Raw genomic sequence first — 13,651 nt, forward strand, 5'->3', positions numbered from 1 at the left:
ATACGCCAATTAACGGGGCCTGGCGGCAAAAAAAAAAAAAAACACAAGTGCGGCGCCAAGTGGACGAGGCCAAAAAGCGTGACGCTCGTTTGGCCCTCGTGGAACATGCAAATGAGCGGTGACGGGGATGCAAACATTGGAGGGCACAAACAAACAAACAAACAGGCAGGAACCGCGTGAGCCTGACGCAGCCGGGGCTCAGCGCTCCAGGGGAGGAGGATGTTATGATGTGTTTTGACTTGATGACACACACGCACACATGGACACACACATGGACACACACACACATCTGACTAATTGGCTGCATCTGTCAACAAACAACAAGATGGTCATTAGTGCAACAGATCAGTAAAACACGAAAGAAGAGACGGCTGGACTGAATAAAGTGTGAGAAACAGAGATTATTAGGTCCAGTTGTTTATCTAAAAGCGGCTCTCAGCTTCAGTTAGAAATTTCACGTCATGCAAAAGGAGATTCATGCAGATAGGAGTGCTTGCAGGCTTCAACATGATCTCAATAACACTTAACAGACAATGCTTCTCTTCAGTGGCGGGCCGTCAGCGCCAGCAAAGCCTTCTCTGCTGGTCTAAACTTTATCAAAATCACTGACTTACAGTTTAATATTTTTCCATTAATCTTATTAAATTCTTCCCCAATAGCCTGTTCTTATCATTTTACGGCTTGTCTGTCTCTCTGCTGCGGTGCTTCTGGCAGTGTAACTTAGCTTTAGAGCTTTTATCCAATCATATTTCAGCCGCCATGTGTTGCCGGAGTCAAAGAAATCTGCTCTGGGCCTTCACAATTAAAACAGCAGGCAGCTGAAGCTTGAAACACATTGTAATGACGCTGTTCCTTTAACCAATCACATTTCAAGTTGGTTTTCTTAGGCCTTCTCTGTGGCCTACGGTAGCATCAGCGTTTCCGCGTCCTCTGTGTTTAAGCCAAACTAGCGGTTCATGTTCATCTGTTGCGAGCTGCACAAGCAAATCGTCCCCGTTAACGTTTTGATAGCTTATTTTTTTTAACCGACGATGGTGGAAGAAGGAGAGGCTAGTGATCTGGTTGCAGATCTTCTTAGAAAGACATTTTCACTGTGGACTTTGAAGGAAAACTTGGATATTGCGAGGAAAGGCCGCTCAATCCTGGAGCTAGCTAGCCTGACCCAGACGAGAAAAGGGTGTGTCCTCCACCTTCAGGTCAGCAACTATGAGCGCTACCATTGCCTGACAGGCTCTGAGGAGAACTCTAAACTGTTTCTAAAGTTCTGGTGAGTAAAATTAATTATATTTACATATTTTATGTATATTTTTGCCATTTTATTGGGTCGACATTGATGTTTCTGCTGGATTTGGTGAATGTGCCACTGTTGTGCACACTGAGTTTCTTGCTTTAGTAATGGCATTCACCTCGCTATACGAGTTACCCGTCTACGATGCAACGTCCTGTTTTATTGCGTATCCGTATGCTGTTGATGGTTTCTATAGCTGCTTCTATTAAGACACGTTTTGCATAAGGCTGGAGTTCATTGAAGGCCTAGGTGGTGAATGCACGGCCCGCCACTGCTTCTCTTTGCAAATGTATCCTAAAAGATTTTCAGATGATTTACTGAAAACAGAAAGTGCTACATGGGCTGACTTGCATGCCAGGACTTCCACAGAGCATTATAGAGCTACAAAGTAAGAGAGATGTGTTAGTTTTTGCAGAAATTGTTGTTTCTACTTTTAGTTTGTCGGTTTAGTTCCTTTCATTTTATTTTCTTGCAGATATTACAGCTAAAATAGCTCTCTTTCTTTAATGGCGCTAGCTGTTAGCTAGGTTTTGCTATATAATTTTGCTTGTAGCATTAGGCTGAGAAACAGCCCATGTGTTTATTCTAACATAAGAAATAAAAGTGTGAACTTGTACAAAGCTGTGAAGCAACAGGAATGTTCTTTATAGAGGTGTTTTGAAAGGCAGTATGGCGAAAAAGGAAAATCTTCCACTTAGCCCCCTTCCTTCATCTGTGTTTCATTTTCTTTCCTTCATCCTTCACATTTTATAATTACCAACACAACTGTCCCTGAGCTGCGATAATGGTACACGCTGCGGCACCATCTGGCCCTGGAGAGCACGTCCTCCCGCAAATACGTTCCAGAGGTCAGACACTCTGCAAGAACAAATTTGCAAACACGAAATTGAAAGTATTTCCAGTTGTCTCGCTGACCTTGTGCGGCTAAGCTGCGCGCATAACAGAAAACACTAATATGTGCCAGCTGCCAGCAAAACAAAAGGCGAAGGCAAGGGGAGAAAACGCACGTGTAGGTAAGTGGTCAGGTTGGAATTTAGTTGAGTTCTAATGCAGTCAAGGCAGCTGACGTGAAAAGAAAGCTGCTCCAGAAAGCCAACTCGCTGCTCAGCTCCACCCAGCACTTCTGAGAAATGAATGGACTTCAGAGCCGCGCTCGCAGCTACTTAATTATTAGTCAATACATCAGCCATGCCGGTGTACTGTCTGAGGCTTTCATAAAGGACCAAAGAGCCAGCTGATGTGGTCAACCCAGAGCATGGACCTTGGTTTATATAACTGGCTGGAATTTGCATGACTTAGTATAATGGAGCTGAAGATCTGAAAGGAAAGTGAGGATGTTAGTCTGCCTCTTTGTCTTCTGTCTCTTTATTTAATCTCCGCAATGCTGAGATCAGAGACTCGTGGAGGTCAGCCCATCAGCTCCAAGACTACTTGTTCTTGTTCTACTTGTTCTTCTGGCTGAAGACACTCTGGAGACTTCTTGTCCTGCTGCAGGATGTGATTGTGACTCCCTGGTGGTATTTTATGGTTGATAAATATCTAAGTTTTTGCACAGAGTTGTGTACGTTCATGCCCGCACCAATGAGGCTGAATTACTCCTGCAGGGTGGTAGACGCTGGTCACCTCCTGCAAACAACAACAACAACTTTCAATGAATAAAACTAAGGGATGCACATTCCCTGCAATGTGAATAATTCAGATGAATGCTACAAACAGTGAGGTTTGTCTTCCTCGTGGGATTATTCAGACACATGCCATATTGAAATAGAAACTTTTATCATATGTCCTTATACAGTCCTGCAGTACTAGTGTGTTTACTGTTGTCTTAAGTCCTGCATCTCTCTGAAGAAGAGCGTTTTTATAATTATACAGGGTTATGGTTATCTGAGGTTGGAGCGAGCTCCTCCTCATTCCTTCAAATTAGGTTTACATAGTCCTAAATGTTTTTAAATGAAATGTAATTTCTGCACAGATTATGTTCACTCGTGGCCAAGAAATTCAGGCCTGATACCGATGCTTAAAATAACTCTAATAATAACAACTAATCGCTGAGGAGCGATCCCAATGTTTTAGTTTGTTTTTGTACTTATTTGTTCCCTCAGCTCATCACCACACTATCTTTGAATGGGCGCAGATTCCAAAACACAGATTTATGAAGCAACCTTTAATGTTCAACCTTCTCTCTCATGACAAATATTTCTTTCATGAAAAATAACAGCCTGCTATAAAGCTACCTACTCAGAAGGATAAATTCCTCCAAGGCTTGCATAGTGCAACAGCAAGGATGTCTGTTAAATACAACTTAGGTGTAAATGCAAAAGCAATTAGAACAGCAAGACTTAATAACTAATAAATACATAAATGTCGTTGTCTGAGTCAAATCACAAACACAACGGATGTTTGATGTTTGATGTGTTGGGTTGCATGACCGCAAAAAGGCAGATTATGGTCAGCAGATATGTATGACTACAAAACCACAAGTTAATGGTTTTGGTTCATATACATATACAACTTTGTGTGTACATATACTGTACATATACACCGATCAGGCATAACACCATGACCACCGTCCTAATATTGTGGTAGGTCTCCCTTCAAAGCAGTTGGGACTCATCAGAAAATGGACATGGACCTTCTGAGGGTGTCCTGTGGTGTCTGGCTACACGATGTTGTTAGTGGGGGGCCTTTGAGGGGAGGGGCCTCTGTGGATCATCCCACGGATACTTGATCAGTTTGGGATCTAGTGAATTTGGAGGCCAGGTCAACACCTTGTGCTGTTCTTCATGTTTTTTTTTTTTTAGTTGTTCCTAAAGCATTTTTGTGTGTCTGTGTCAGGCTGCATCCTGCTGGGGATGGCTGCTGCCATCAAGGAGTGTCATTGCTATGGGGTGGGGGTGCCTGGTCTGGTCTAGTAGGTGGGTGCTACATGTCTAAGTAACATCCACATGAATTAATGAATGCCAGATCCAAAAGTTTCCCAGCAGAACATTGTATTGTCACAAGATGGTCAATGTTATTCACTTCTCCTGTCTGTGGTTTTAATGTTGTGGCACACACACCTCTTACCTCAGGATTTTTCTCGGTTTAACCAAAACCCGGTGAATAATCAACAACTTTGCATTGGCACAGGGTGACATAATTTTCTTAATTTGCAGGTATAAAATCATAATCTTGAATCCTTATTTCCCTGCAAAGCATATCTGCTGCAGCACATAAGAGGTGTATGAATGTATGGATGTAGCAATTAGGTGATCTTGAGGGGACGGATATGAAAAGGATGCTATACAGTAGCATTACTGGAAATACAGGATCTCGTGTGTGTTTGACCATGACATCTCAGCGTATTGCTTTTAAAACCTGCCTCGAGCCGTACGAGCCCCTGAAAGTTATAAAAATTAAGAGCTACTGCAGCAGCCCTTCAATTTTCTGTCTTGATGCTTTATTCATTACCGTGGCATTAAAACCACAAATGTGCACATTATTATTTCAAGCCCGTGCTCATTTATGCAGAGGTTACATAAAAACCCAAACTCAGACGGCGCAGTCTGGACTCGGCACGTCTCTGCGTCTCCACTGATGCTTTAAAAATCTCATGAGACGTCAGATTTAAGACGACAGCTCCTCTCTGGCTCCATTCATATAACATGAACAGGCTTCGGGCTCCTTATACCCACACGCTGCCCACTCGGTATAGAAAGAAATCATGTAGAGTTAGTTTTGTGGTTGTCTTTAATTTCCAAAAAGACACAGAAGACAACATTTACATCAGTAAAAATAAGAACATTCACAATATGTCTAAGTTTAGCTAAGATGTAGACGGCAAATGACACAATAACACACGTAATAACTATTAGTTTTTAAGAAAATGTACATTTCCATGGCCTGCATTAATCCATGCAGCACTTGGATGTTACTTTACCACCGCTAAGAGGAGTGTGTTAGCATAAACGACTTTTATTATAACAACTTCTGTGATAAATTACATTCGATGCAACTCAAACGCGCCCAAAGTTACATGTTTCACAAGGACACTTGACCCGAAACTGAAAAGGAAAGTGCTTCACGACACAAAATAACTGTAAGACGTGCACACAGGGGAACAGATAATCAAACGGGTGAATTCCTTCAACGTTGAGAAAAGAAAAGCACTTTGAGAAAATGGCAACAAACCGTGAGGAGGGAATGAATAAGAATGCTACTTTAAGAGCTGAGGAGGAATGAGCGTGCTGCCGGATAATGTGGAGTTCTTCAAAACGTGAACTCTCGACTGGTTCAACTCCGAACCAGACAGTAATTACCTTGACTGATCACAGCGGGACAAACAAGCCAAAGTGATGAGAGCATTCCTCGCCGACGAATAACAAGACTCACGCCTTTGTTCTGCTGACCTTGAGACCCGGACGTTTCAATCAGGCCTCAGTTTTTAAGGGAGATCACCTTCAGTTTGCTTTGTAACTTTTGTTTTTCTCTTTTTTTTTTTTTTTACCATTTGCATATATACAGCGAGCTACAAAGAGAAAACCTTTCAGGACGGATGAAAGCTTTTTTTTTGTTTTTGAGCAAACTGCGCGGCTCAACGACATTAGGCCACGACGAGTAGAAGCTGTGGACGAAAACAAAAGAGGCAAATTTAGGAATTGAGAGCAAATATGTTGTCGAGATATCCATTTAGAGGACGCATTTACAGTGAGAACGAAACCCACTGAATACCAGAGTGGGAGAGTGGGAGGCAAAATAAAAAACGATACTCAAATCCTTTCGAGGACATTTTCCAACTTGGCAAATACACTTCTTATGTTTAGATGGAAATATAGATTAGAAGATACTGTCCTATCAGTGCAGTATATATGAAGCTACACCATTAGCCATTAGCTTAGCTCAGCTTAGCTTAGCTTCTATCTATCTATCTGAAACCACTGCCTCCATCACATGAATCAAAGCTTTCCTGGAGAGAGGTTTTGCCAGATGTGGCGAACCAGAAGTCGCCATCTTGATCTGACTCCGCCTTGATCGTGGCTCGTTCAAAAATGGCCTAAAAGGTGGAGTGTGTCAACATTTTGAGACAGTTATTAAATACGCACATGTTTAAGCCTTGATATAATTTAAACTTTACATAAAAATGGAGAAATTAACCAACTACCAGGATTGACTCACTTTTGGAGCCAGCCTCAAGTGGCCATTTGAGGAACTGCAGTTTTCCGGCACTTCCTTGTTAGCATAAATTTCCAGCCTCTTGTTGCCACTTTAAAATATCTAATGTTGTCATTGAGCATTAGACGTGTATTTAATTTGTTTGGACGGAGCCATGCAAACTGTTTCCTCCCATTTCCAGTTTTTATGCTAAGCTAAGCCAAGCTAACTGGCTGCTGGTTGCACCTAATGGGAAAATGCAGGACGGGCGCAACTAGACTCAAATATTGGTTTCATTGTTGGGCATGTTTCAACCTATGCAGAGAAGAAAATACGTCTGCACATAACTGGATAATCCTTCAGTCAATAAGAGCAATTTTACTGTAAACTAATTAAAGTCCACTGTGGTCAGATGACGTGAATGTAGGACTACGTCACTATTATTCTTTTGGCCATGAGTCAAACTCATTTTAGTTCGTCACCACATACAGCCCAACTTGATCTCAACTGGGCCGGACCAGTAAAATAACAGCACAATAACCTATAAGTAACGGCAACTCCAGATATTTAATAAACTATCCTTCAAAAAATAAGTGTAATTTGGGTCTCAGTGTTGTGTTCTGTCCACTTCTCTGACTAAAACAATGGACAAATTAGGGGTAGCAGATATTTTCATTGAAAAAGCATGAATTTACACTTTGCAAATTCATGCTGCGGGCCAGATTAGACCCTTCAGTGGGCCGCTTTTGGCCCACGGGCCGTATGTTTGACTCCTGTGGCCTAAACAATGTGACTGACCTGACAGATCTTTACAGGAGCATAATCACACATTATTTGCCTCCAACTTATGCCCACGCTATTTCTCATGACGTAACTACGGTCACACCATCCCGTGAGCCACAAGATGATTCATGGGAGCTTATAAGAAAGCGCATTCTCCACAGTATACTGTGTAGAGCATCCAGTATTCATCCAGTGTGTTCCAGCTGAGAACAATGGAGCGTTTGTTGCTCAGGCCTGAAGCAGCGAAAAAAAAATACTTCACACGAACCACTGATATCAACAAGTAAAATAAAAAATAAAGGCAACTCGTATTAAATTAAAAAACACGCCACAAAAGGAGGATGAATGATAAACAGAAATGATGTAGTGCTTTCTTTCAACTTGTGAGTAAACACTTTAAAACAAATCAGATTCTTTAAAACACACACAATAATAAAAATCTGATGTTATTCCAGCAAAACTTTCTTATCTCTGTGCGAAGCGCTTTTTTCAGTGTGTGGTGGAAACACTTCTGCAGAGGCAATAACAACCAAGCTGCCAGATGACTGCACAATCACGGGCTGAGAGGAAACGTATAAAAGATGCATGCTAATCATGTAACATGTACGGCATAATGTATGAATCCACACTTCGGTTTTCTATCTCTGTTTTCCCTCAGGAGCAGAAAAGAATTTCCTACTTCTTCTTCTTCCTTTATCTTCAGAGTCTAATATTTTACAGGATTAATCATGTGCTGGATACTTTGATGTGCAGCTGCTCGCGATGCCGGGATACGACACACGTCTCGAGCGCGACGCCTCTAGAGGGGGAAACCGTACCCCTGACCCACGCCTGTGTTGAGGCCGCCACCTAACCGAGGAGATACGCGAAGTGGGAATTTAAAACAGGACGTTTTTACATTTCGCTGATGCTCTTGTCTCTAAGCTGACTTGACAAGGTGACAACAGGACGGACGACTATTGAGTTTTGATTGCTGTCGCTTGGGAAAGCAAAGAGAAATCCTGATTTTCGTCCTCCTGATGTGAAAGCAGACGAATCTGACACACAAGAACACAGAGAGGAAGGTTTTTTGTTGATTCGCAGGTCAAAATTTATTAAAGTTTGAGCTAAAAGTGGGCTAAAATGATATAAAAAACCCACAAGGGGGCTTTTTTCCAGAGCTGTCAGTTACACAGATTGGTCTGTCAGTAAGTCTTGAGTATGAAGACACTAATTTGACAAATACACGTTCCCACTACAAACAGTTTTAGAAACGGAAATAACTGAGCTCAAGGAGTAAACAGAAGAACTGACAAATCAGCTAAACTGAGAAGATAATAAACAACAACAGCATCAGAGACTGATCGTGTTCGTATTTAACCGCTTTAGCGACAGTGAATTTATGATTGCTGTTGCAAAGGAGGAGCCTTTCAATCACACGTCTCCGAAAGCAGCAACAATCTGCTGAGTTTGAAGTAAAAAAAAAAAAAAAAAAAAAGGGGGACCGCGTGCAGTTTTGTCTCTCATCTCATATTGCTCTGGAGCGTTTTGTTTGCCTCAGAATGAGGCTTTACGGGCGCTGTACGAGGAAGGAAGTGTGTGCGTGTTTGTTAAACCTCAAGGATGCTCACAATGCACTGTGGAGCGCAACGTGAATGTAAATACAACCTTGTGGGCAAGAAAACTTCTCCACCATACCTCAACCACGTCTTATTGGGTTTTATAAGCGGCTGAGAGATGAGGAGAAAAAAAGTTCTTTCTTGTTTCTGCTCCAAGCACGGCGCTCTTCACGTCACTCATTTGCAGACGAGTTAAGACAAGTCGCTGCCAAACAAGTGTTCTAGCTGTCGAGGTTTCATTGACATTCAGCGCCGCCTCAATCAGAAAGTTTCTACTCTTTTAGACGAGTTGAAAAGAGACGAGTTACGAATAAACGTTGCAAGACCGTACACCGATCAGGCATAACATTATGACCACCTTCCTAACATTGTGTAGGTCTCCCTTGTGCCTCCAGAACAGTTGTGACTCATCAGAGAATGGACATCTGAGGGTGTCCTGTGGTGTCTGGCAACAGGATGTTGTTAGTGGGGGGGCCTTTGGGTCCTACTGGTTGAGGGGAGGGGCCTCTGTGGATCATCCCACAGATACTTGATCAGTTTGGGATCTAGTGAATTTGGAGGCCAGGTCAACACCTTGTGCTGTTCTTCATGATTTGTTTTTAGTTGTTCCTACAGCGTTTTTGTGGCTGCATCCTGCTGGGGATGGCTGCTGCCATCAAGGAGTGTCATTGCTATGGGGTCGGGGTGCCTGGTCTGGTCTAGGTGGGTCTAAGTAACATCCACATGAATGAATGCCAGGTCCAGAAGTTTCCCAGCAGAACACTGAATTGTCACAAGATCCCCTGTCAGTGGTTTTAATGTTGTGGCTGATCGGTGTGTTTCATTTTGTGGATAGGACCTGCGTCAAACTAAAATGTGGAGAGTTTCTATAAGCAAATTTAACCCGGCTTAAGTTTCTGTTACGTGGATATTTCTCTGACATCTTTCATGTTTTTATTTCAGCCCAGTTTTAACCGATAACTCACGACCTACAAATCACCAAATCAGCGCCGACAGAGAAACCGTAGCTCCTCAGTTAGCGGACAGTACTCTGCAGCAGACCGCAGTACATTACAGATCTTCAGAGACTCCATGCATTGAGTCGCCTGAATTAGAAGTCTTTGAGTCCTTCCAGTCCTTCCCTCTGGGCCGTGGCTCTGAGCAGGACACTAATCACAGCTTCTGGGGCGGGGGTGTGGATCGGGGAGGGAGTCACGGTCACAGCTACAACGTCTCAGCCCTCCACGGCCACCAGCCAACCTACACACCTCAGCACTTCGCTGATTATTCCTCCCCGACCCGTAACAGATGCATTCAAATGTAATGGCCCGAACCAGGAGACGCGAGCACTGCAAACCCGGAGACAAATGGGACGACGCGCTCACACAGTGATACTTCACAGAAAGAGGCACAAAGCTTGATGAGAATGCGAGAGAGGAAGAGAGCGCATCTTCCTCCGTGTCTATACAATGAATTGCAGAGTATATTGCAGGCACAGAATGATAATAGAATACAATTAACTTCAAATGGTTTCACCGCACGCATAAATCTCTCCCTCTGCAGGGTCACCAACGACTTCACTCCTTCCGTAAAGATGGAGTTTTTAATTGCACACCGCTCTGTGTGTTGTGATGCCCACACTGTCAATGGCACATTGATGAAGAAAGTTATCTCTGCAGATTGAATTAACAAACCATCTGGACACCGAGCCAACGCCACAACGTGTCTCTCAAGACTCAATTTCACAGCATTATAAATGGAAAGGAACATCTGACATCTTTAGGTTGTGTGAGTCAACACACGTCGAAGCAATGAAGCTGATTTACACGTACACTGCTGGTTTACTTGTTGTTGTTTTTTTTGTTTTTTTTTGCTCGCTTGTGTTTTCTTTTTCAAATGACCTTTTTGAACGGAGCTGAGCAAATTGAAACCGACAGAGCATCTGCCTTCAATACTCCCTCAGATGGAGATGAAGGCCCTGAATGATACTCGTTAGAGATTAATTACAGCCTGACAGACGACAGACAGGCAGAGGAAACGGAGTAGACGAGCTCGCCGGGCGCCCGACGTGACTCGCCTCCGCAGGAGAATCGAGCCGTTCTTCGGCTACAGTCCTGAAAGAAAATGTAAATCTGGCCCCTGTGATGTATTGAGCCCGGCGGACGTCGGAGCCGCCGAGGTCGCTGCGAGTTGACGGACGCTCCTCGTTTCTTCACCGGCTTTATCCTTTGCTGGACTCACAGAGCAGCAAACGGATCGATTAGTCGGTGCAGAGCAGCGAGCCGTGCACATTCTTAAGCTCTGAAATCCAGGAGAGGAGGACTTCATATTCAAGAAGCAGGAGATATGTCCCGGTTGGTCAAACATTAATGGGCGTTTGTTTGATTCAGTGGTCTGACGCTGAAGCCTCCACCTGAGACCAACCAGGATTTGACGAACGTTTAGTAATAGATAAGGAGGGACATGTGTGCCAGAATGGATGCTCGTGTTCGTTTGTGTCAGTGCAGAGGTTCATCGTGTCTCTGGATGCTTATGACGGTGACAGTGAGGATAATATTCCCGTGCTGGATCAGCCAGGGTCACGACAGCTGCCACGGCGGGTTGAAGAACTTGATGGCGTGAGACTTGGCCCACTTGGAGAAAACCGACTTCTCCGTGATGAAGCGGTGTCCGCCGTAGGGGGCGCTCTCGTGGAGGAGGTACTCGGCACACTCGTCCCGGCTGCCCGCCTCATAGTAGTGGTAGGGGACCTTTCTGAGTCCCTCCGTCCTAAAGGGAAGTGGAAAGGAACGTTAATTATCTCGGTTGATTGTAGGAGAACTCTGCAAATTTGGAAAGAAACTGTCTCTAGAGGGGGATGATGTGATCTGGTGAAGTGAACGGTTGGGTCTGATGTACGCTGCGACTTGTGTGGCTAAAAAATTAAGTGCAATTGAATTGAATTAATGAATTAATCGGCCGACTGGGCCTTTCTCTGTGGAGTTTGCATGTTCTCCCTGTGTCTGCGTGGGTTCTCTCCAGGTACTCCGGCTTGCTCCCACCGTCCAAACACATGCTGGTTAGGTTCATTGGTGATTCTAAATTGGCCGTAGGTGTGCATGTGCTCTGTGTCAGCCCTGAGATAGACTGGTGACCTGTCCAGGGTGTACCCCGCCTATCGCCCCATGACAGCTGGGATAGGCTCCAGCCCCCTGCAACCCTCCAGAGGACAAGCGGTTACAGAAGATGAATGAATGAATGTGCTCAAAGCTTCGTTAGTCGCTGCTAGAGTAACACTTTAAACTCAGTTGGTGGTTGAGTTACGTGCTCCTTTTAAAGAGAAGAACAATCTTCTAAATAAACTTGTCTGAGCAGGCCAGTAAACAAACTATAAAATGAAGACGCTGTTCTGAAACGACCTCAACCATTTCTTCTTTCTAATGAGCCACAAACAGATAACGATGCGTTTACAATAACCTAATATTGGCCGATGCATCTGCTAAGTAAATGTATCTGTCCGGCGTCCCGTGTGGACGCTCTCGTCCATGCACATTTGTCTGCTTTGGTCCTAGAACACGTTTTAGTGCTATGGCAGCAACGGCGACCAGACTTTTCCGGTTGGTTTTGGAACAGCCGCGTCCCAGCGTGCACCTCTGGGATAAACTGGCTGCTGCAGCTGTGACCTGAGCCAGGGTTTATTGCTCAACATCTTAGTAAGACTGCTGTGTCTAAATGGGAACAAATCCCAGCAGTCATGTTTCAAAATCTTGTAGGAAAGAAAAAAAAAGCAGAGGATTAGTGTTAATAAACTTCTTAGTTTACGAGCATTTATATTGATTTAAAAAAACTGACTGATTACATGTGTTGCAATAAAAAATGTCACTGATGTTTGTTCTTGCAAACAGTTGTGAATCTACTTTAACTAGTATTAAAGGGGAATTACTGTTTTTTACAACCTGGACCTTATTTCTGGCATAAAATCCAATTATTTACTCACCCATATAACTTTGGTGTCATTTAGAGTCGTTCGGAAGATATTTAGATCCAGTGGAGCGGCGTGTATATCTATATAATGGGAGTGAATGGGGCACCGAAACGCAGCCTCTAAATAACACATTATCTGCCGCGAAACTCGTTCATTTCATCAATATTTTGTTATGATACGCTAGTGCTATTCCCCGTTGAGTCCAGAGTTACTTGTTATCATCCAGGGTCTGTAGATTGACCTACTAACCTCTGACATGGATGATGTCATCTCTGAGCGCCGCGCGCACCTGCGACGGTAGGCTTGTTCACCTGTAATTTGCTACTGCTAGTTTTTTGCAACATGGCTGAATATTTTTCCGATTCTGAGGTCGTGGACGACGACTTTGTTTATGATGGACGTCCTTACCGTTTTGAGCCAGAGTATACGGATGAAGAGCTCGTTGAAAGGAGGATGCAGAGGCAGAGAGAGGAACAGCTGGCTAAAGAACAACAAACTACTGCACGTCCGCGAATAGATAACAGGTAACTCTGGACTCAACGGGGAATAGTACTAGTGTATCATAACAAAATATTGGTGAAATGAACGAGTTTCGCAGCAGATTATTCGTTATTTAGAGGCTGCGTTTCGGTGCCCCATTCACTCCCACTATATGGATATACGCGGATCTAAATATCGTCCGAACGACTCCAAATGACACCAAAGTTATATGGGTGAGTAAACGATCGTATTTTATGCCAGAAATAAGGTCCAGGTTGTAAAAAATGGCAATTCCCCTTCAACGGCTGCTGTCAATATATATAAAATATCTTTAATGGAATAGTATAATGTTTACGTGTCAATGTTTAAATTGCATTATCAAATATCTTCTCTTCCAGATAGTTTAGGGTAACTTCTGTCCTTGTGTGT

General features: G+C 43.5%; 1 protein-coding gene across 1 annotated transcript in view; it reads right to left on the minus strand.

Moving 5' to 3' along the window:
* Positions 1–11,357: 11,357 nt before the first annotated feature.
* st6galnac3 (ST6 (alpha-N-acetyl-neuraminyl-2,3-beta-galactosyl-1,3)-N-acetylgalactosaminide alpha-2,6-sialyltransferase 3) overlaps positions 11,358–13,651 on the minus strand; it is a gene marked incomplete at its 3' end in the record, with an annotated part of 84,458 nt that continues 82,164 nt past the window's right edge. The window contains exon 5 of the mRNA XM_084547327.1: positions 11,358–11,547. Coding sequence (XP_084403453.1) covers positions 11,358–11,547 — 190 coding nt within the window. The remainder of the gene's footprint in view (positions 11,548–13,651) is intronic.

The sequence above is a fragment of the Chelon labrosus genome (assembly GCF_963514085.1).
Source record: "Chelon labrosus genome assembly, chromosome: 6".
NCBI lineage: Eukaryota > Metazoa > Chordata > Actinopteri > Mugiliformes > Mugilidae > Chelon > Chelon labrosus.